General features: G+C 38.9%; 1 protein-coding gene across 1 annotated transcript in view; it reads right to left on the bottom strand.

Annotated features, from left to right (window-relative positions):
* Positions 1-23,832, bottom strand: part of HSPBAP1 (HSPB1 associated protein 1) — a 56,389-nt gene that overhangs the window by 11,311 nt on the left and 21,246 nt on the right. The window contains exon 3 of the mRNA XM_027535408.1: positions 12,559-12,740. Within this exon, the coding sequence (XP_027391209.1) occupies positions 12,559-12,740 (182 nt within the window). The remainder of the gene's footprint in view (positions 1-12,558; positions 12,741-23,832) is intronic.

Raw genomic sequence — 23,832 nt, forward strand, 5'->3', positions numbered from 1 at the left:
AGCACTACAGATGGAAGAGCTTAGGTTTCCAGAGCAGTCCAAGAAGTCTTTTTAACCAACAACATATCTGAATGACCTCACTAATAGCAGTTACTCAACAAATATTTAATGTCTGCCTACAACACGCCTGGCACTCTCCTAGAGCATGTGACCAATCAGTGAACAAAATAGACAAAAATGCCCACCCAAATGAAGCCTACATTTTAGAGGCTGGAGACGGACAATAAACACTAGACGGAGTAATGAGGATATCTGGTGGAAGTGACTCAGGCAGTAGGAACAGTGACTGAGATGCAAACAGTTTTGTTTTTTTTTTAATCTCTGAAGCTCAACTCATGAATCCAGAAAGGCATATTCCCTCTAAACAGTGTAGATATTTTGAGGTATAAGTAATACATTAACTTTTTGCACTTCAAAGACCACATGAAAGAAGGCTTCTCCTAGGTTGTTGTTCAGTTGGTCAGTTGTGTCTTACTCTTTGCAGCCTCATGGCCTGCATCATGCCATGCTTCTCTGTCCTTCACTATCTCCAAGAGTTTGCTCAAACTCATGTCCATTGAGTCAATGATACCATCCAAAAGTCTCATCCTTTGTTGCTCCTTTCTCCTCCTGCCTTCATTCAATCTTTTCCAGCATCAGGGTCCTTTCCAATGAGTCAGCTCTTTGTATCAGGTGACCAAAATACTAGAGGTTCAGCTTCAGCATCAGTCCTTCCAATGAATATTCAGGGTTGATTTCATTTAGGATTGACTGATCTGATTTCCTTGCAGTCCAAGGGACCCTCAAGAGTCTTCTCCAGCACCACAGTTTGAAAGCATCAATTCTTCGGCGTTCAACCTTCTTTATGGTCCAACTCTCACATCTGTATATGACTACTGAAAAAACCACAGCTTTGACTATACAGACTTTTGTAAGCAAAGTGATGTTTTTGCTTTCTAATATGCTGTCTAGGTTTGTCTCCTAGGTTAGTGTAGTTGTTTAAAACTATAGATGCCTTTACTATGGAACGTTAGGTCATCCCTACTAAATCAGAGTGTCCAGGTGGGGGAGACACAGCACATATTTTGAAACACTATTGCTATGCTCCTTAGTCATGAACTCTAAGTGTAAAGAACTTTAAAACAGAGACAGCACTTTGAACTTGGCACTCCTTATGTCTAGTTCTCTTTCTTTCAACAAACTGCTCTGCTTGATTTTATTTAGGCTTAAAGAAAGAATGTTCTTGCTTTTAAATAAAAGTTGGAAAACTACAAATGTAGTTTGACATAAACTCAAATCCATGGAACTTAAAATATGTACAAGCTGAAAAGGACACCCTAATGAACCAGATAGAAAGGTTTGGCTTTATTTATTTTCTGAATCATGAATTTTTCCTATTGAATTTTAAGGAATAAAGCAAAGTAAAAAACACTTTTAGGTGCAGAACATTGTCCTAAATACTGACACTACTTTAACAGTTTCTTCAATCTGCATTTTTTATTTTTAGAGGCAGAACATTAACATTACTCGAAAAGAAAGGATTCTGGAGAGACATTTTAATAGATGGTTTTAAGGAAGACTAGAAAAACCATTTTCATTTTTGTTTTCCGTGATGAAGACAGCAGAATATGTGCATATAACTGATATCTGTTATTAAAGGCAGAGTTTTTGAAAAGTCAGCACTATGATACATGCATATGGTTCCATGCAGCATCTCTGGGGTTGGCAAAAGTCACGTCCCCTCTGGACACAGCACATACACTCCATGCAGGGAGCTTACCTGATTTCCTAATGCCTATTGGAATACCTGGTTCAGGTTAAGTGCTTAAAATCTTGGTTGCTTGGGAGGGAAAGAAGAATATGTTGGCTTATTGTAAATGGTTCAGGTCGAGACCATTTTTGAGCATCTGAGTTTCCCTGGTGGCTCAGATGGTAAAGAATTCGCCTGCAATGCAGGAGACCTGGATTCAATCCCTGGGTTGGGAGGATCCCCTGGAGGAGGGCATGGCAACCCACTCTAGTATTGTTGCCTGGAGAACCCCCAGGAGAGGAGCCTGGAGGGCTACAGTCCATGGGGTTGTAAAGAGTTGGACACGACTGGGCAACTAAGCACATAACAGCATACTACATATCTAGTATAATGCTGAATGTCTGGAATACAAAAAATTAATACAATACAGGCCCTCCTTTTAAATCTAATAATGGAAGATAGTCCCATAAATGGACTCGTCCCATAGATTGGAAGAACTGCTTTGACAGATGTGAGCAGAAAGCATGCTGAGATCACCGAAAAAGGGCACCCGGTCCAAGCAGGGAGCTTAGGGAAGGTCCCAAAAACCTGGTCTTTGGTGAACAATTCATCATACCTCAGTTTGGAATTTAAAGGCAGCTGAAAGACATGCAGTACAAAAACAGAAAACAGGGATCTGCCTCATCTAAGAAGAGGCTGGTTTAAGTCACTCAATCTTCTTATAGATACACCTCTTTGGAAATTTAAGGAATACCAACACCCCTTTTCTCAGAGAAATGAGTGCGCGCACACACACACACACACACACACTCTCACATGCACTTTCAGGGGGTCAGTGGACTGAGCCCAGGTGAGACTGTTCTAGAGCACTGCTTCAGAAAAAACCACGAGGGGAAAGTTCTACCGGGTGTGTGTGTGGGGGTGACCATACGAAAAACTGACACAAGGCTTCCCGTACCTCTTATCTAACACAGTATCACTAAACAAGGAAAAATTATTTTGAAATGATTACATCAGGGTGACCTAAACTACCTAAAATTCAGCTGCAAATTGTCTGGGAGCAAAACCACACGGAGGAGGGTTTGGGGCAAAGTGGCAGAGAGAGTAAGTTAAAGTAAATTTGTCAAAAAACAGACAACACTGAGTGTACCTATTTTGACTGTCCCCTCAGGCTCTTCAGAGTTGGGAATTTCTTGCCTTTTTCTTATGAACTGTTGCCTAGCCGTATTTCCTTATTCTTGACTTTGTAGATTTTAGGAAGCCATGGAACCCTACTTTTATCCCTCTTAAAATGAATCTTAACTTTCTGCCTGCTGTTTTATAATGTTTAAATCAAGCTACATACACGACTCCTAAACTTTCATCTCCAGTCCTGAATTCTCTTCTATTTACCACTAAATTTATATATTCAAAGGCTAACAAGCTATCACTTTGGGGTTATTGAATCCATATGGTTGGACAGGCCCAAATCACAACATTTTATATGCATCATCTCATTTAATCCTAAGAAACTGAAAGTAGTTATATCCACTTTATGCATGTGGAAACTACGGGGCAGTTCTGTCGTTTTAACAATATTGTTAAAAAATGTGGAGACATTTTTGATTGTCATAATAAACAGGACAGGGGTGCCTTGGCATTCAGTGAATGGGCATGAGGGATGCAGCTCAACACAATATAAAAAAGTTTTATTTTGTATAACATTTATAACACTGGAAAAACTGATCTTGTCTCAGTTATCTGAGACTAGAGTTCCAATTCTAATTTCACATAATCCTTTCAAAAACAAAAGGATTTCTGCATGGTATTAATACATGCTGAATTTCAGAAACACAATTACTAAGTAAGTTGAGGAAGGATTGTATTTTTGTGTTTCTGCAGCTTTATCCAGAGCAGTTCACCACTTTGAAATATAAGTCACCAACAGCACTGAAACTTATATGACATTTGGGTTGGAAATATATACTCCAATATCAGTCTGTGCTGGTACTGTCTCATCATGGTGACTGTATGTGTAGAGATACAAATACACTTATTTAGCCTCATTTCAAAATGTTAAATATAAAATATTGGAAATATTCACTGGAATTTTATCTTAATTCTTCAAAACTGAACCTTTTCCTTGTAGATAGGTACAAACATCTGATTAATTCATTATGTCTTCTAGTATAGCCATGATTGAATTATTGACACATTAAATCACACACTTCTTAAATTCTCATGTATTTTAATAGTTTTAAAAAATTATTTGTAGAGGTAATTATATTACCCGAAAACTGCATTTCAGAACCATAAAGGGGATACAGATTCTGATATGAGGCCAGAATACTGGAGCGGGTTGCCATTCCCTTCTCCAGGGGATCTTCCCAACCCAGGGGTCAAACCCAGTTCTCCTGCATTGCAGGTGGATTCTTTACCAGCTGAGCCACCAGGGAAGCAACGTGAAAGTCGCTCAGTCTATACAGTCCATGGAATTCTCCAGGCCAGAGTACTGGAGTGGGCAGTCATTCCCTTCTCCAGGATATGAGACCATGCTCCACCATTCTCTACTGCTCTCCCATCAGGGACCACACATCTCCCTGCCTTTGCTCCTGCTGTTGCCTCTGCATGGCCAGTCTACTTACTACCCACACTCCAATTCACATTTCTCTTTTGAGACCCAATGCAGATGTCAATTCTTTGGACATTTCCACACACACCCCTCCCTGTTCCTACCACATGCAACCTGGTTATTCTCTTTTGGTCTCTCTCTCTCAAAGAACTTTGATTCTTTGTCTGTCTGACCCCTTCTCCTCAAAGCAGCAAAAGTAGTATTAATTAAGAAAAAAAAGAATGATCTTAAAATATTAAGTCTTGTCCCCTCCTTTGCTCCGCAGTTAGAATTACATCCAAATGCCCTCTATCATGGGCCTGAATGACCAGGTCCTTCTCATCTCTCTGACACCTTAACCCTCTCCATCTCACTGGCCAGGCTTCACCTGATACTTGCTTTTTTTTCTTTTTGGTGAAAACATTTAAGTTCTACTTTCTTAGCAGATTTCAATTACACAATACAGTATTATTAACTATGCTGTTGTGGAGTCTCTAAGTGGTGTCCCATTCTTTTAAGACCCCAAGGACTGTAGCCTTCCAGGCTCCTCTGTCCAGAGGGGTTTCCCAGGCAAGAATACTGGAATGGGTATAGCCATTCCCTTCTCCAGGGGATCTTCCTGACCCAGGGATCGAACCCAGGTCTCCTGTATTGCAGGCAGATTCTTTTTATTGTCTGAAGCCCCTTAGATGAACACTATAAATTAGCAAGTGCTTATGGCTCTTTTTTCCTTGAAAAAATTACCATACATAACATAAACAGAAAAGAGGTAGTTAACTCTACCTATAGACAGGCTTGGATAAATACCCAAATTCTAACATCCAATTTGCCTCATTAGAAAGCATCACTGACCATCAAGTCCCTTTGAACATGACTAAACCACCTGGCTCAATTTCAACATACTTTCATTAACTATGTTATGAAGCCCAAGACAGGCTAGAACTAATCTTCCTTGTGTTGCATTTTGAGATTCTGTGTCTTGGTGACTTAACAAGGCTCCTGACTCCACAGTCAATCTGAATCACAACATAAAATGGAATCCACCTGGGAAATGTTCTTGGGGCAAATCGCTTTGCTATATGTTGATTCTTAATAGCTTCAATTGTTGTTGTTGTTCAGTCACTAAGTTGTGTCCGGCTTTTTGTAAGCCCATGGACTCTAGCCTGCCATGCTCCTCTGTCCATGGGATTTCCCAGGCAAGAATATTGGAGCAGGTGCCATTTCCTTCTCCAGGGGTCTTCCCAGATCAGGGATCAAACCTGTGTCCCTTGCATTGGCAAGTGGATTCGTTACTACTGAGCCACCAAGGAAGTCCACAATAGCTTCAATTACAATGATACTCATAGGTGGCTATAAAATGTAACATCTGCCATTCTTACCTAATGAGTCAAAGAAATTTTGTTACTGTCACAAATCCCTTCCCTTCCTTGCAAAGTAGAGAATAAAATGTTCCAAAAAATGCATTGCTTAGATCAGTCAATGATGTGATGTACAGCTAAAAAAATCAGACCAATTTTATGTGCCAAATGAGAGTTAGTTAAGTGTCAAAATCATAATTTTTGGCCACCTTTAAGGCTATAGGATATTTTCCAACAATACCAACATTTTGGCCAGTGTATTTATCAGTATATAAATATCATATATTTATCATGGAATAAGAATAAGTAGAGGATATAAGTAAACACTTATAAAGCTAGTTATAAGGCTGAAGAGAGCTAAGAATTTCCTATCAAAATTGACAAATGCTACAATTGATTAACTAGAAGCCACAGAAAACTGGATGAGGGTGAACTTGGGGTTTAAGTTAAAACATTCTGTGAAGGGTCCTAAAGACCAAAGAAACAGCAAAACAAAAAATGGTAAGACTAGGGAAAAAACACACTTATGTAATCATTCAAATATTCATTATATATTCAGCACTATGTTAGCAGTCTGGAGGAATAAAAAATTTTGTTTCCAAAGAGTTTACAATGCTGTTAGGGGAACAAGATACAGGCAATCTATGTCATGCACTGTTTAAATAACAATCCAAATAAAACATACAGGGATGAAGGCAAGGGACAGATGGATGTAAGTACGAGTGGCCGAGAAGACTTCTGAGCCAAGGGTGAATCTGAGCCAGGCCCTAAGAAGTTAAATACTAACAGGCAGAAATTGAGAAGAGCGTGAGCAAAGGCCAGAAGACAGAGCACATTTGTGGTCCAGCATTGCAAGGAGATGCAGAGGAGACAGGCTGCGGTTACACTGGGGAGAGTCTTCAATGCTATTTCCCTTACACAATTTAAAGCTGCTTCCATTGTGGCTCAGCTGGTAAAGAGCAGCTTCTGCTACTGTGTGGGAGACCTGGGTTCAATCCCTGGATTGGGAAGATCCCCTGGAGAAGGGAAAGGCTTTCGCACTCCAGTATTCTGGCCTGGAGAATTTCAAGGACTGTATAGACCATGGGGGTCGCAAAGAGTCAGACACGACTGAGCAACTTTCACTTTCAATTTCAAGTCATGAAATGGTTGTGAATATAATTTCAATATTTTCATAAGAAACTATTTTAGAATTAATTACAGGAGGAGTCAGAACTAGAAGAGTAGAGAGTAATTTCAGAAGGGACGATGTAGAGATTCTTAAATAGGATCACAGACCTCTTGGGGACCCCTGAGACCATTTCAGGTGATCTGTGAGGTATTTTCTTATTTCACTGTGTTGACATTTGCATTGAAGGCACAAAAACAATGGTGATCAAAGTGTCGTTGTCAGGCTGTGGAACCAAAGAGTACTAGTAGCACTGCATTTTTAAAAACAGCCTTACTGAAGTATAATCGAGGTGCAATAAACGGTGTATATTTAAAGTGCATAATTTTATGAATTTTCACCTACATATACACCTGAAAAACAATCACTACAATCAGGGTGACAGACATTTCGGTCATGTCCAAAAGTTTTCCTATAACCTTTTGTAACCTCTCTCTACCTCTCCTTCTTAGATCTATTTTCTGTCACTATAAATTGTAAAGAACCTGACTGCCAATGCATGCGACTAAGAGATATGGGTTCGATACCTGGATCGTGAAGATCCCCTGCAGAAGGGTATGGCAACCCACTCTAGTAATCTTGCTGGAGAATCCCATGATAGAGGAGCTTGGAGGGCTACAGTTCATAGGGTCTCAGAGTCAGACATGACTGAAGCAACTTAGCACAATTTTATATAAATGGAATCATAGTGCAAGTACCCCTTTTTCTTATTAACACTATCCAAAGGCAAACTAAACAAAGTAGATTTCAGACATCAGAAAAAGGAAGAACTCAGAAAAGAGAGGATCATCACATTTTGATAAAATATCAATCCATTAAGAGGAAACAGTAATCCTAAATGTGTATGAACCTAAACTGTTACTAGTTACAAAATACACAAAACAAAAACTGACCAACCTAAAATGAAAAAGAAACAAATATACAACTCGAGTTGAGAAATTTCAATATCTATCTCTATATAATGGGTAAAACAAGTATCAGGTAATCAGTAAAGATACGGGAGACATGAGTAATCAACTTAATGGACATTCATAAAACAAAAACAGCAGAATATACATTACTGTCAAGTGCACGTGGGACATGTATCAAGATTGACTATATTCTGGGCTGTAAAGCGATAAATTTAAAAGGACTGAAATCATCAAAGTATGTTCTCTGAACACAATGGAATTAAATTAGAAATGAATAACAGAAAGACAGCTGGAAATCCCCAAGTATTTGCAAAATAAACATTACACTTCTAAGTAATCCATAAGTCAAAGAAAAACATCACAAGGGAAATTAGAAAATATTCTGAACAGAATAAAAATGATCTTGGAAACTTGTATCTTGAAACACATGAGCTAGAAAGCTTCCTAAAACTTAAAAGACTTTTCTGATAAGAATGGTGATGCTATTTACAAATGTCACTTTTCGAAATAATGAAGTAAATAAAAATGCATCAACATTTGGAAGATCTATACACCACTACTGAAGATCCATTCCAGGAAAGATAGACCAATGGATTTTACTACGAAGGGTTCATTGATTATGGGTTCAGATTACTGTAACTAATGAACCTTTAAAAGACTACTCGTTAGAGGTAGAAACAACTCAAATTTGGTGGAGTATTAAAAAAAAAAATCCACAATTATCTAGAAAGGTTGCCAAAATGCTCCTCTCTTTTTCAGCTGCATATGTATGTGAAACCAGATATTCTTCATACACTTCAAACAAACCAACAAATCGCAACAGACTGAATGACGCAGATAGAAAAAATCAGCTTTCCTCTATTCAACTCTTGTGCTTAGTTGTGTCCGACTAGTTGGTTGCCATGCCAGACATTAAAGAGACTTACAAGAACGTAAAGCAATGCCACTCCTCTCCTAACATTAAAATATTGGTGAATATAATTATTTTCATAAAAATGTCATTTATATTCACAATGAGTTTATTTTAAATAAACATTTAAAAATTTATCAGTTTTAATGTTTACCCACCATTTTAAGACAGATGGAAGAAAGCCTGAAACAAAAGTAGTCAGATTTAGTGACTGAATTATAGTGGTAAAAGTAAAACAACTTAGATATCTTAAATATAAGACTTTGTGCTCAGAAAACTGAGATAAAAAAATGATATAATCTTAATGGACTTGGCTGTTCATAGCAGATTTGCCTGTTCTAATCCAGAGAATTAATCACCATAATGTGAGCTGACAGAAAACTCATTCAACTAAAAATATCAGATTGTATAAGGGCTCAAATAGAATTCCAGCACATTACCAAAAGACTGTCTTTTATACCCACGCTTAAGGGAAGGACACATGTCTGCACAGTGCTGCCATGCCTGGGCTGAGACAGAACAACTGATGGGGTCAGTTTAGAGATTCACTCAAGGCAGAGTGAGACAAGATTCAGCACAGATAGAAGGCCTTCATCCTAGCTGTGGAGTCATGTATCCGAGCCTTCTGCAGGCATACAGAGCAGCAGTTAAAGCCTGGGGGGCAGGCTGCTTAGGTTATTCTTTTCTTAGCTGTACAATTTCAAAAAAAGGTTTACTTAACGTCTTGGTGCCTCATTTTTCTTAAAACAGGGATATTATTAAATCATAGGTTTATTGTGAGGACTACAAAGGTAAAGCACTTTGCTGTTGCTGCTCAGTTGTTCCGTTGTGTCTGACTCTTTGCGACCCCATGGAATGCAGCATGCCAGGCTTCCCTGTCCTTCATCATCTCCCGAAGCCTGCTCAAACTCATGTCCGCTGAGTTGGTGATGTCATCCAACCATCTTGTGCTCTGTTGTCCCCTTCTCCTCCTGCCTTCAATCTTTCCTAGCATCAGGGTCTTTTCTAATGAGTTGGCTCTTTCCATCAAGTGGCCAAAGTATTGGAGTTTCAGCATCAGTCCTCCCACTGAATATTCAGGGTTGATTTCCTTTAGGATTGACTGGTTTGATCTCCTGGCAGTCCAAGGGACTCTCAAGAGTCTTCTTCAGCACCACAGTTCGGAAGCATCAGTTCTTCAGGGCTCAGCCTTTTTTATTGTCCAGCTCTCACAGCCATATGTGACTACTGGAAAAACCATAGTTTGACTATACAGACTTTTGTGGGAAAATAATGTCTCTGCTTTTTAATATGCTGTCTAGGTTGGTCATAGCTTTTCTTCCAAGGAGCAAACATCTTTTAATCTCATGGCTGCAGCCGCCATCTGCAGTGATTTTGGAGCTCAAGAAATTAAGTCTGTCACTGTTTCCACTATTTCCCATCTATTTGCCATAAAGTGATGGGACCAGATGCCATCATCTTAGCTTTTTGAATGTTGAGTTTTAAGCCAGCTTTTTCACTCATCAAGAGACTCTTTAGTTCCTCTTTGCTTTCTGCCATATCTGAGGTTATTGACATTCCTCCTGGCAATCTTGATTCCAGCTTGTGCTTCATCCAGCCTGGAATTTCATATGATGTACTCTGCATAGACATTAAATAAGCAGGGTGATGGTATAGAGTCTTGATATTCTCCTTTCCCAAATTTGAACCAGTTTGTTGTTTCATATCCAGTTCTAACTGTTGCTTCTTGACCTGATACAGGTTTTGCAGGAGGCAGGTAAGGTGGTCTGGTATTCTCATCTCTTTAAAAATTTTCCAGAGTTTACTGTGATCCACACAGTCAAAGGCTTTAGCATAGTCAATGAAGCAGATGTTTTTCTGGAATTCCCTTGCTTTTTCTATGATCCAACAGATGTTGGCAATTTGATCTCTGGTTCCTTTGCCTTTTCTAAATCCAGCTTGAACATCTGGAAGTTCTCAGTTCATGTACTGTTGAAGCCTAGCTTGGAGAATTTTGAGGATTACTTTGCTAGGATTACTTTGCAATTGTGCGGTAGTTTGAACATTCTTTGGCATTGACCTCCTTTGGGAATGGAATGAAAACTGACCAAGTATTGATAAATATTATTATTATTATGTTTTACCTGAAATATAGAATAATAAAATACTAGTCTAGGACTTTCCCGGTGGCATAGTAGATAAGAACCACCTCCCAATGCAGGGGACATGGGTTTGATCACTGATCCAGGAAGATCCCACATGCTCTGAAGCTGCTAAGCCTGTGTGCCACAACTACTGAGCCAGTGCTCTAGAGCCCGCAAGCCACAACTACTGAACCTGAGAGCTATAATGACTGAAGCCCACACATCTAGAGCCGATGCGCTACAAGAGAAGCCACCACAATGAGAAGCCCGGACACTGAGAGCAGCCCATGCTCACTACAACTAGAGAAAGCCCATGCAAAGCAGCGAAGACCCAGCACAGCCCAAAGTAAATAATAAATTAAAAACAAATACTAGTCTAATATGTAGGATGGGTTAGGGTATGAGAAATATAATGAAATACTCTAAAATTTAAGTATGATTTCTGAAAGGTCTAGGATTAAAGTTCCATAGAGTAATCACAATTAAGGTTATTAAAGTATTACCTCAAAATTATCATTTAAAAATGAGTAAATAGTACATTGATATAGACTGGATTCAGAAAGCATCTACGGAATGTTTTCAAAATCAATGCATTTCATTCATGGTTGTGAGAAAAAAAAGTATCCTCAGCTAACAATTATGAGCCAAGTGACACGTTTTCCTTTCTTTTACAAAAAGGATACTTTATTATAAAAAAACATTTAAAATGTTAATAAAGGAAAGATACAAAGTATTATTGATTGCCGTATTATAACTGTGAAAACACCAGCATTCAAACCTTGACTCAAGGTGAAACAGAAAAATGTAAGCTCAATGCAGAATGACTCGAGAGTCCAAGGACTATCAGCCTGTATGAGAGGAGAGTCCAGAGGGTGTGTGGTGGTGACAGGCGAGAGCAGTGGGTAGGGGTGGGGAGGTGTAAACAGCCTGCTGTGATGGTAAAATACATCCCGAAAGGGCAGGATGAAGAACTCTAGAACCTCGACCTGATGGTGGGCAAGGCAGAGTCATTCAGACAGCTTCCTGGGAAGACTCCCATTCCTGGCCCATGTGCCTAAGACAGAGACTAGAGCAGGGAGTTTGCAAAATCACCCCACAAAATGAACTGGCAGTTTGAGGTAGAAAGCATTCGAAAAGAGGATACCGTAGTTTGCAAACTGCTGTCGGTTATGTCAACACATAGCAAAGGATTTCCACATTCTTACTCCTGCAAGTGCCTGCACACTTCTGTAGGACTTCTACAGTGAATCTCTGGGAGCCCAGCACTTTCTGCCTCAGGCCATAAACCTGCATTAAGCACCCCCCACCCCCTTACCCCCCAAGCAATGAGAGCAGGCAGCAGTAGCCAGGAGGGTTTCTAGGATCCTAGGAATGCTTGAACGCTTCTTCACGTAACCAGCTTTGCACCTCCATCTGCCTGCCTGATAGAATAAGAACTTAGATGAAGGTCAGGAGGAAATGAAGTTGTATACACAATCTATGTTTCTGACATACTCCAAACTGATTCAGGTGCTGTTTAAAAGGCAAAGGAGAGACTGTGCAGGAAGTCTGGCAACTAGGAAAACAATAAGAAGGCTGTTGACCTTGGTAGGCCAAACATTACACTTCCTTTGAGTGAGTCTTTGGGCGTGAGTGGACAGAATACGCAAGACTCACTGTGACTTTTGAGAGAAAAAGACAGTGAGGAAAAGGGTACCTTGAAGATTCTAATTTGTGAACTTTTCTCAAGAATAAATTATACCATGACTAAAAGAAATATACTGACTTACCTGGAAAATATCTGTCTTGTCTTCAAATAAACTGACAAAATATTTATAGTCAGCATAAGCCCAGAATTTGGAATGATCATAGTCTCTAAATGCTCCAGAAATACTAGACTGGTCAGAGTTCCAGGAAAGAAACTCTTCAAGTGTAGCTTCTACATAATTACATGTGGTTTCAAACTGAGGAGCTGCAACAGAAGAGAACCCAACTTTAAATGCATACAGAACACAGTTTCCAAATATTGTTGCTTTTTCAAATGAAGATCATTTCAACCAAGAAATTACTATTTAACATTAATTAGAAATTAATTATGTACTTGCTAAATAATTAGAGCCATATATAACACTTAACAATATTCACGATTAAATTTAAAAGTAAAAAAACACAAATTTAATCTTTAGATTAAAGACTACTCTTTCTATAGCCTGATGCAGTGATCCAGAGGAATACTTTATCAATTCTCCAAGACCTTTTCAGGGAGCTGTGAGGTCTGAACTATTTTCATAATAATACTACGACAGTATTTGTCCTTCTCACGCTTATTCTCTCATAAGAATACAATGGCGTTTTCGAGGGGCTACATGACGTGTTGATGTCACTGCTGTGACAGCTAGTAGAGTATGCGCTTATATTCTTATATTTTTAAATGTCTGTAAACAAAAACAAAGAGAACTGCTCACCAACCAGTTCTACAAGGATTAAGTGGTAGCCCACTGCAGTCACCAACAGTGTACTCTCAGAGGAAACCAAGACCATAAGAGGATGAAGCACTCTGTGGTTCAGATAGAAGAAATTAAGACCATAACAGGGTGCTCTGTGCTTCGGACGAGCAGGCCTCTTGGATAGTTAGATGTATATCTTGGGAAGAACTTCAATGACCAGATTCTTGCATCTTCCTAAAGAAAAGCACTAATATCATTAACTTTATATATTGGTTATTTGTGACTACCAAGATGTCTGCTTGACTCAGATGTTCCCTAGCCCAAATTCATATATATATACAGGCTTCTTCCCTACTCTTTGGAGTAGTTTTCTCAGAGCTCCTGAAAGGCTCTCTCCTGTGCTGAAGTTCTCATTGAAAGAAAGTGAAAGTTGCTCAGTCCTGTCCAGTCCATGGAATTTCTCCAGGCCAGAATACTGGAGTGGGTAGCCTTTCCCTTCTCCAGCAATCTTCCCGACCCAGGAATCGAACTGGGGTCTCCTGAATTGCAGCTGGATTCTTTAACAACTGAGCTATTAAGGAATTAAGACCCCCAATAAAACTTAAACTCATAGCTATCTTTTCTTTAACTAGACATATCTCGGTTTTAATTAGTAATAGTAATTTAAAGTCCGTTTATTTATTCATTAACTCATTTATTTCAGAATCATTTATTAAGTACCTAATTTGTAACTAGTATTGTGTTCAGGTTCCTGATGCTGGGAAAGATTGAAGGTGAGAGAAGGGGACGAAAGACGATGAGATGGTTGGATATCATCACCAACTCAATGGACATGAGTTTGAGTAAACTCCGGAGTTGGTGATGGACAGGGAGGCCTGGCGTACTGCAAGTCCATGGGGCCTCAAAGAGTAGGACACGACTGAGCAACTGAACTGAACTGAATGGTAAGTATCACGAGATATGCTAATGCTAATGCTAAGTTATTTCAGTCGTGTCCGACTCTGTGCGACCCCATAGACGGCAGCCCACCAGGCTCCCCCGTCCCTGGGATTCTCCAGGGAAGAACACTGGAGTGGGTTGCCATTTCCTTCTCCAATGCATGAAAGTGAAAAGTGAAAGTGAAGTCGCTCAGTTGTATCCGACTCTTAGCAACCCCATGGACTGCAGCCCACCAGGCTCCTCCATCCATGGGATTTTCCAGGCAAGAGTGGGGTGCCATTGCCTTCTCCATCATGAGATATAACCTACATCAACCAAAGCTCACTCACTGGGGTACTCAATCGTTTTTTATTTATTTAATTTGGCTGTGCCGGGTCTTAGTTGTGGCATGTGGGATCTAGTTCCCTGACCAGGGATGGAACCTGGGCCCCCTGCATTGGGAGCATAGAATTTTAGTTAATGGAAAGTCCCCTCAATTATTTTAAGTATAAAGAAATCCTGAGTCTAAAAAGTTTGAGAACTACTTCTGCAAATTAAAAAAATAAAAATGGCAACACTATCTTTTGAAAGCTTTTTGACTTTATACTGTACATTTATCATATAGAGCTCCTTAGAATCTGTCCATTAAGTGGAGAATGGCAATTTAAAGTCTGTTTATTTATTCATTAACTCACTTATTTCAGAATCATTTATTTATTTATTTATTTTTTTTATTTTTAAACTTTACATAATTGTATTAGTTTTGACAAATATCAAAATGAATCCACCACAGGTATACATGTGTTCCCCATCCTGAACCCTCCTCCCTCCTCCCTCCCCATACCATCCCTCTGGGTCGTCCCAGTGCACTAGCCCCAAGCATCCAGTATCGTGGATCGATTTATTAAGTACCTAATTTGTAACTAGTATTGTGTTCAGGTTTCCAGGAACATAAAAGAAATGAATAATACTCTTGAATTTAGAATATATTTAGACAAAAAGAAAACTTTAACCAGAATAACAGGGAATGTGAGGCATCATATAATTAGATGCTAAATTCTGTGCCACAGAGAACCTAGGAAAAGGCAAAGATCGGAGATGAGGGTTGATCAGGAAAGCTTGAAGCAAAGTCTGCTGTGTGTCCAGAGTGGTTTGTTCCTACGGGTAGAACTGTTTTATTTATACAAGAATTATTATTCTAAATAGTGATGAAATAATTTCTCTTTTGCAGTTAGCAGAATACTCTAAATGTACACTGGAATGTTAATATTCAAGTAATCTGATGACAATCTATTTTGCAAGCATGAAATCCTTTCAAGAGGGAATGTAGATCTAACACATATAATTCAATCAGCACAGTGCATGACACAAGACAGATACTTAGTAAAAGCTAGGCACTATTACTAGTACTGTGCTGTGCTTAGTCGCTCAGTCATTTCCAACTTTGCGATCCCATGGACTGTAGCCCAACAGGTTCCTCTGTCAATGGGATTTTTCAGGCAAGAATTCTCGAGTAGGTTGCCATAGGCACAATTACTAGTAATTTCCTACTATTTACTTATATATTTACTTGTTTAGTTGCTAAGTCATGTCTGACTCCTTGTCATCCCATGACTTGGGGCACCTAAAAACTAGCTGAATTAGTACTAGGAAGAAAAGCGTATTCAAAGAGCTTTTATCTGTTCCTTCCATTTCCTCCCAAATGGTTCAGGATTATCTCAATCACCTTTCCTCATTTCTTTATCCTAAAGCCTCAGAACTGCAGAGAAATAATAGAGGGGAGGGTGTGTGTCACCCCTAATTCACCTATTTCATCAATTTGTCACTTGACTTTGAGAAGCAGGAAAACTTTACTAGGGACATTTATCTAAAAACCAGCATATTTAAGAACTGTTTAAATTTGATCATTTTTGAGGAACATTTAGAACAGTGGCTGGTACATAGTAACCCATCAATATATATGAGCTCTTAATCATCAACATCATCAAGAATTTACCATAACAGCACTGGAAAACACTTTTAAAAAAACAAACAAGAAAGCTACATGGTGCTGGAATCATTTCTAAATCATTTCATTAAGCTCCAATGTGAGCCTGAAGACCTTCCACTGTCATGTGAGTTTTCACTTCACAGAATTCAGTCCAACAAATCCAACTGAATACTAAAGCCATACTTGAGCCACCTGCCTCTGGGGTAGACTGAGGAGGACTTTTCAGTTATGACCAGTTTTCATATGCACATTTGTGTTACAGCCTCATCATTTTGTCACAGCAAGTTCTGTACTTGAAAAAATGAAAACCTACAAATGCAAAAATTACACTGTTACTGTCAGGGAAAGACAGTAACAGAGAACTGTTAATGTCAGGGAAAACTACAATGAATGGAATGAACAAAACCGATAGACTTATTTACATAGTGATTTCAAAATAGAATCTTTTTACTCCTTCCTGGTATTAGCAGCACCAAAGGAACTGTTTTCATTCTGTCATCATGACAATTTCTTTCTGGGTACTACAGTTGTTTTTCTTAGTTTATTCTGTGCAATGGAATTGTTATTTTCTAATTTGATTGTTATTGTTCTTTAATATTTCAGGCAGCTGAAACTTTCATCCTACCAACAAAATTTTAGGTAAGAAGCAGCTCAACTGCTTTTAGGATTTGGAAATAGTGTAAAAGTTGAGTTAGGCTTTAATTCTTATAAAGGGAGTCCTAAAGTATTTTTGTGCATAGCACCGAAACAAGTATGTTTTCATTTTGTTAAGATTTCATCATCTCACAAGCAAGAAACATTTGGAATGTGGGTACCGAGTATGACTTTTGATTGTTACTCCACTCCCTATCTACAAATGTTTAGGCTTATTTATACATCTGCTTGGCAAATTACTGCCAGCTAAGTTATAGTGTTGTCACTGAGAATATATGTCAGCAAATGAATTCAATCCAAAATGGCTTCAAAGAGCGATGTGATGTCACAATCTGCTTCCTAAAATAAACTGAGATACATTACAATCAAATATTATTTCAAGCATTCTAGAAAAATTCTAACCAAGACCTAAAATAGAAATTAATATGCTCAATAGAAAGGTAAAAAAGTTATCGTTGCTTGTAAGATCAAATACTTGTCTTCCTAAAAAGCCCACAAGAATAAACTAAAAAACTATGTACACTATTAAAGATTAAAAAAATAAACATAGAAAAAATAAATGGCATTTATTTGTGTACCAATCACAATTAGAAAAACAGAATAGGCAAAAATACTTCCTTCCTAACAGCTATAAAAAATTTATAACATTTGAAGAAATTTGTAGACTTGTATGAAAACTTTTTTTACCCAAATCTTTTTACTGAGATTAAAAAAAAAAAAACTTAATAAGCAAAGATTTCATGTTCCTATGTAGGATTGTATAGTACTGTCACATGGTAGATCTTTTCAAATTATGTAATTCATAGTACTTCAAGAATTTTCATTTAAATCCTTTTGACTGGGGACTTCCCTGTTAATTCAGTGACTAAGACTCCATGACCCCAGTGCAGGGGGCCTGGGTTCAATCCCTGGTCCAGGGAACTAGATCTCATGTGCTGCAACTAAAGTTCTTGCATGCCATAAGTAAGGCCTGGTGCAGATAAATAAATATTTTTTTAAAATCTTGTTGACTGAAGGAGAAAAAACCACATGACCTAAAAGTTGTGAGTTATATTTTATTCGGAGGATCTTACTGAGGAATACAGCCTAGGAAACAGCTGCTAAAATAGCTCTGAGGTACTGTTTCAAAGAGGTAAGGGAGGAGCTGGGATATATAAGAATTTTTGTGGGGGGAGGGGAAAACAGGTAACTAAACATTTAAAAGATTACAGCTAATTACAAAAAAAATTATTTGATATGCATCTTAACTATCTGGGACCAATATCCGGTTTTTCTCCATCCTTAATGCCCCTGAGGAAGCACCATTATGAAGGGGGAAGTAGCTGCAGTGATTGATGGCTTGAGGGCAGGCAACATGTCTTGTTTAATGTGAATACACTGTTTACTAAAAGTGAAAAGATGATGCTGTGAAAGCACTGCACTCAACATGCCAGCAAACTGCTGGAAAAGTCAGCAGTGGCCACAGGACTGGAAAAGGTCAGTTTTCATTCCAATCCCAAAGAAAGGCAATGCCAAAGAATGCTCAAACTGCACAACTGCACTCATCTCACACTATCGAAGTAATACTCAAAATTCTCCAAGCCAGGCTTCAACAGTACGTGAACCATGAACTTCCAGATGTTCAGTCTGGTTTTAGAAAAGGCAGAGGAACCAGAGATCAAATTGCCAACATTGGTTGGGTCATTGAAAAAGCAAAAGAGTTCCAGAAAAATATCTACTGCTTTATTAACTATGCCAAAGCCTTTGACTGTGTGGATTACAACAAACTGTGGAAAATTCTTTAAGAGAGGGGAATAACAGACCACCTGATCTACTTCCTGAGAAATCTGTATGCAGGTCAAGAACCAATAGTTAGAAACGGACATGGAACAACAGACTGGTTCCAAAACAGGAAAGGAGTACGTCAAGGCTGTATATTGTCACCCTGTTTATTTAATTTATATGCAGAGTACATCATAAGAAATGCTGGACTGGAGGAAGCATAAGCTGGAATCAAGATTGCCAGGAGAAATATCAATAACCTCATATATGCAGATGGCACCACCCTTAGGGCAGAAAGCGAAGAACTAAAGAGCCTCTTGATGAAAGTGAAAGAGGAGAGTGAAAAGTTGGCTAAAACTTAACATTCAGAAAACTAAGATCATGGCATCCAGTCCCATCACTTCATGGTAAATAGATAAGAAAACAATGGAAACAGTGTTTTGGGGGGCTCCAAAATCACTGCAGATGGTGACTGCAGCCATGAAATTAAAAGAAGCTTACTCCTTGGAAGAAAAGTTATGACCAACCTAGACAGCATATTAAAAAGCAGAGACATTACTTTGCCAGCAAAGGTCTGTCTACTCAGAGCTATGGTTTTCCCAGTAGTCCTGTATGGATGTGAGAGTTGGACTATAAAGAAAGCTGAGTGCAGAAGAATTGATGCTTTTGAACTGTGGTGTTGGAGAAGACTCTTGAGAGTCCCTTGGACTGCAAGGAGATCCAACCACTCCATCCTAACGGAAATCAGTCTTGAATATTCACTGGAAGGACTGATGCTGAAGCTGAAACTCCAAAACTCTGGCCACCTGATGTGAAGAACTGACTCTTTTGAAAAGACCCTGATGCTGGGAAAGATTGAAGGCTAGAGGAGAAGGGGATGACGGAGGATGAGATGGTTGGATGGCATCACCAACTCAATGGACATGAGTCTGAGTAAACTTTAGGAGTTGGCGATGGACAGGGAGGCCGGGCATGCTGCAGTCCATGGAGTCGCAAAGAGTCAGACATGATGGATCGAGTGAACTGAACTGAACACTGTTTAATTCTAAGTTTCATTTTTTTTTCTAAGTTTCATTTAGAGGAGTAAAGTTCAACTGTGCATATGCATGCATGCGTACTTACATCCAACTTTTTGTGATCCCACAGACTGTTCCCGCCAGGCTTCTCTGTCTAAGGGAATTCTCCAGGCAAGAATACTGGAGTAGGTTGCCATTTCCTTCTCCAGTGGAATCTTCCTGACCCAGGGATTGAAACTAAGTCTCCTGCACTCACAGGTTAATTCTTTACCACTGCGCCACCAGTATCTAGTAAAATGCTGAGACAGAAGAGTGACTGGGGAAGATGAGTTGTTCTTTCAAATATTAAAATACATAACAGCTGTAAAAAATAGTTTTTAGCAAGTGTTTTACTGGCCCCAAAACTGATAGTTCAGTATGTGGTCCAAAAACAGATGCTGAAATATATAAGAATATGGTAATATAATAAAGGTAGTTTCAAAGTTGGTAGGAAAAGAAGGGATTATGCAGTACATGGTACTACAATAAAGATGCTATTACCAACTTAACTATTTGGAAAAAAGTCAGTGAACACAGCATACCAAAATAAATATGCAATGGATAAAGAGTAAAATGTGAAAAAGAAATCAAGCTATTAAAAGAACATATTAGAACATTTACTATTGTCAAGATACAGAAGGAATTTCTAAATAAAATAAGAATAAAAATATTAATTAAATATTATTTGATCTTACTATAAAGATATGAAACAAAATCAAAAGGCAAACAATAAACTGGGAATTAGTACATTAGTAACAAACACAGTATTCTTTAAATATAAGTACTTTATTTATTAAAAAAAAACAAACCCCAAACCTGAAACCCTAATAAGGATAACTGAAAGAAAAATTACCAGACAAAATACAAACTATTAATAAACATGAACACACGTTGAACAACACCAACAAAGAAATGTTAATTAAAGTTATGAGGCACTCATCTTTCACCTATCAACAAGGTATTCTTTTAAAAACATAAATTTCTGTTAGGGCAAAGGAGTGGCCAAACAGGTACCCTTGTATGTTCCGAGAGGAGAGTAAATGTAAACCACCCTTCTGCAAAGCACTTGGCCTCGGGTATCAAAGGTCTTTTATTCTTTCCCTCCACAGATGTCTGACTATCCAGATATCAGGTGTTCAGCCAATGATGAGACATGGCCCTGGCTCTCACGAGGGGACCCTCTTGAGGCAAAGAGAGACTTTAAACTGCTAACTGCTTACACAACTAACCATGTGATCAGAGCTGCGCTAAGTGCTACTAAGAAATACAAGGTGCTCCGAGCTAACTCGGTAGTCATACCTGATTTGGGGGGTGAGGGAGGGAGAATGTGGTCAGAAAGACTGCCATGAGAAGACGACCTCTGAGCTGAGATCTGAAGGAAGCAGTGGAACCAACTAGGTAAGGCTGGGGTTAGGGGAAGTGGGAAAAGAGAGAAGAACCACTAGACTGTACATGCAAAGGCCCTGACGTGAGAAGAAGCAAATCTCTGGAAACACAAAATCTTAAAAGCTTATCTGCCCTGAGCTCAGAAAGAAGAGGCAAACAGAGCTTTTTAAACCATTAACAAAAATGTTGGTCTTTAGCCTAAAGGTAATGGGATGCTATCTAAGGGTTCTAAACAGATAAAGAAGATGAGATTTTTCTTTTTAAAAAAACTGTCTCTGGTTTCATTATGAGGAATGGCTGGGGTGAGAGGAGAGCAGGTGAAGAGGGACTAGGCATGAGGCTACTGCAACCACGGAGGTAAGGGACAGCAGGGTAATCCCAACTGGAGGATGGCCATGGAGTGAGAAGCAGGTAGATGCTGGACACTTAGGATGTAACTCACTGAGTCACCAGACACCACTTAGAGAGGCCATCAGCGTGACTCAGAGGTTTCTGGTGTAAGCAGTTCCATGGGTAGTGCTGCTCCTGGTGATAATGCTCATACCCTTTGGCCCAGTCATTCTCCTAGGAAAATAATCAGAAATTTGGGCAGGATTTACTTTCAAACATGTTCACTACAGTCTTATTTATAAATTAAAACCTCTAAGCAATCTAATCAAATTAGAATTTTAAAACTAAATTAAAACTCTGATACTATCGGAGTTTCCCTGGTGGCTCATGGTAAAGAATCCATCTGCCAGTGTGGGAGCAAAGAGACATGGGTTCGATCTCTGGGTCAGGAAGATACCCTGGAGGAGGAAACGGCAACCCACTCCAGTATTCTTGCCTTGGAAGTCTCATGGATGGAAGAGCCTGGCAGGCTACACTCCCTGGGGTTGCAAGAGAGTCTAACACAACTTAGCGACTAAACAACAATAATAACAACGATACTAGCATACGATGGAATATTAGGTAGCCGTTTAAAAATCATATTTAATGTCAAAAGAAGCTACTCAGAATATGTTAAGAAAAAAAAGCAGGTTGTTAAAATTTATACAACTTTATTTTTAAATATAAAAAGGCTTGCATTGAATATACATCACAATGTAATCAGTGATTGCCTCTTGGTAACAGATGAATAAGTCTTTTTAATTTTCTTTGGGTCTTCCCATTTTTCCAGTGCTCTCTAAAATGAGGAAGGTATATTTTTTATTTTTAAATTATTTCTATTTTAAAATAACATTTGTTGAGCATTTACTATGTGCCAGACACTATTCTAAATGTATAATGAATATGAACACATTTAACTTTGAATTGCTCCAAGCAAAATTTGAACCCACACGAGCCGACTTGAATCAGCTCTCTTAGAACACGACCCAAAAGTGCTTGTGGAAGTAGTGTATTCATATGCAAAGGAATAACTTAAAAAGAACAAATTATTAACCCACATGAGAAAATATCTGCATGTCATATAGTTGATAAAGAGTTAGTATTCAGAATATATGAAGGTCTCTTTTACCACTGAACAAAAAGACAAAACAAACAAAAGCACATACAAACAAAAACCATCTCAATTAGAAAACAAGCAAAGGACTTGAATAGCCATTTCTCCAAATCAGATATACAAATGGTCAATAAGACCATAGGAAGGTGCTCAACAACGTTAGTCACTAGGGAAATGCATCAAGCTATAATGAGATAAAACTTTACACACTCTAGATAGCCAGAATGAAAAATGAAATAAGTATTGGCAAGGATGGAGAGAAACTAGACCATTCACACACTGGGGTGGGAATGTAAAATGGTTCAGCTGTTTTGGAAAACAGTTTGGCAGTTCCTCAAAAGTTAAACATAGTTGCTGTATGACTGGGCAGTTACACTTCTAGGTTTAACACAAGAGAAGGGAAAACATATGTCCACACAAAAACTTGTACATAAATGTTCATAGTAGCATTATTCGTAACAGTGAAAAAGTGGAAATAACCCAAACATCCATCAATTGATGAACGGACCGACACTGTTTATCCATAAAGGAATGTTCAGTTCAGTTCAGTCGCTCAGTTGTGTCTGCCTCTTTGCAACCCCATGAACCGCAGCATGCCAGGCCTCCCTGTCCATCACCAACTCCCAGAGTCCATCCAAAGCCATGTCCATCGAGTCAATGATGCCATCCAACTATCTCATCCTCTGTCATCCCCTTCTCCTCTTGCCCTCAATCTTTCCCAGCATCAGGGTCTTTTCAAAAGAGTCAGTTCTTCACATCAGGTGGCCAAAGTTTTGGAGTTTCAGCTTCAACATCAGTCCTTCCAATGAACACCCAGGACTGATCTCCTTTAGGATGGACTGGTTGGATCTCCTTGCAGTCCAAGGGACTCTCAAGAGTCTTCTCCAACACCACAGTTCAAAAGCATCAATTCTTCTGTGCTCAGCTTTTTTTATAGTCCAACTCTCACATCTATACATGACTACTGGGAAAACCATAGCTCTGAGTAGACAGACTTTTGTTGGCAAAGTAATGTCTCTGCTTTTTAATATGCTGTCTAGGTTGGTCATAACTTTCCTTCCAAGGAGTAAGCGTCTTTTAATTTCATGGCTGCAGTCACCATCTGCAGTGATTTTGGAGCCCAGAAAAATAAAGTCAGCCACTGTTTCCCGATCTATCTGCCATGAAGTGATGGGACTGGTTGCCATGATCTTAGTTTTCTGAACGTTGAGCTTTAAGCCAACTTTTTCACTCTCCTCTTTCACTTTCATCAAGAGGCTCTTTAGTTCTTCACTTTCTGCCATAAGGGTGGTGTCGTCTGCATATCTGAGGTTATTGATATTTCTCCCGGCAATCTTGATTCCAGCTTGTGCTTCCTCTAGCCCATTATT

Source organism: Bos indicus x Bos taurus, chromosome 1 (assembly GCF_003369695.1).
Source record: "Bos indicus x Bos taurus breed Angus x Brahman F1 hybrid chromosome 1, Bos_hybrid_MaternalHap_v2.0, whole genome shotgun sequence".
Taxonomy (NCBI): domain Eukaryota; kingdom Metazoa; phylum Chordata; class Mammalia; order Artiodactyla; family Bovidae; genus Bos; species Bos indicus x Bos taurus.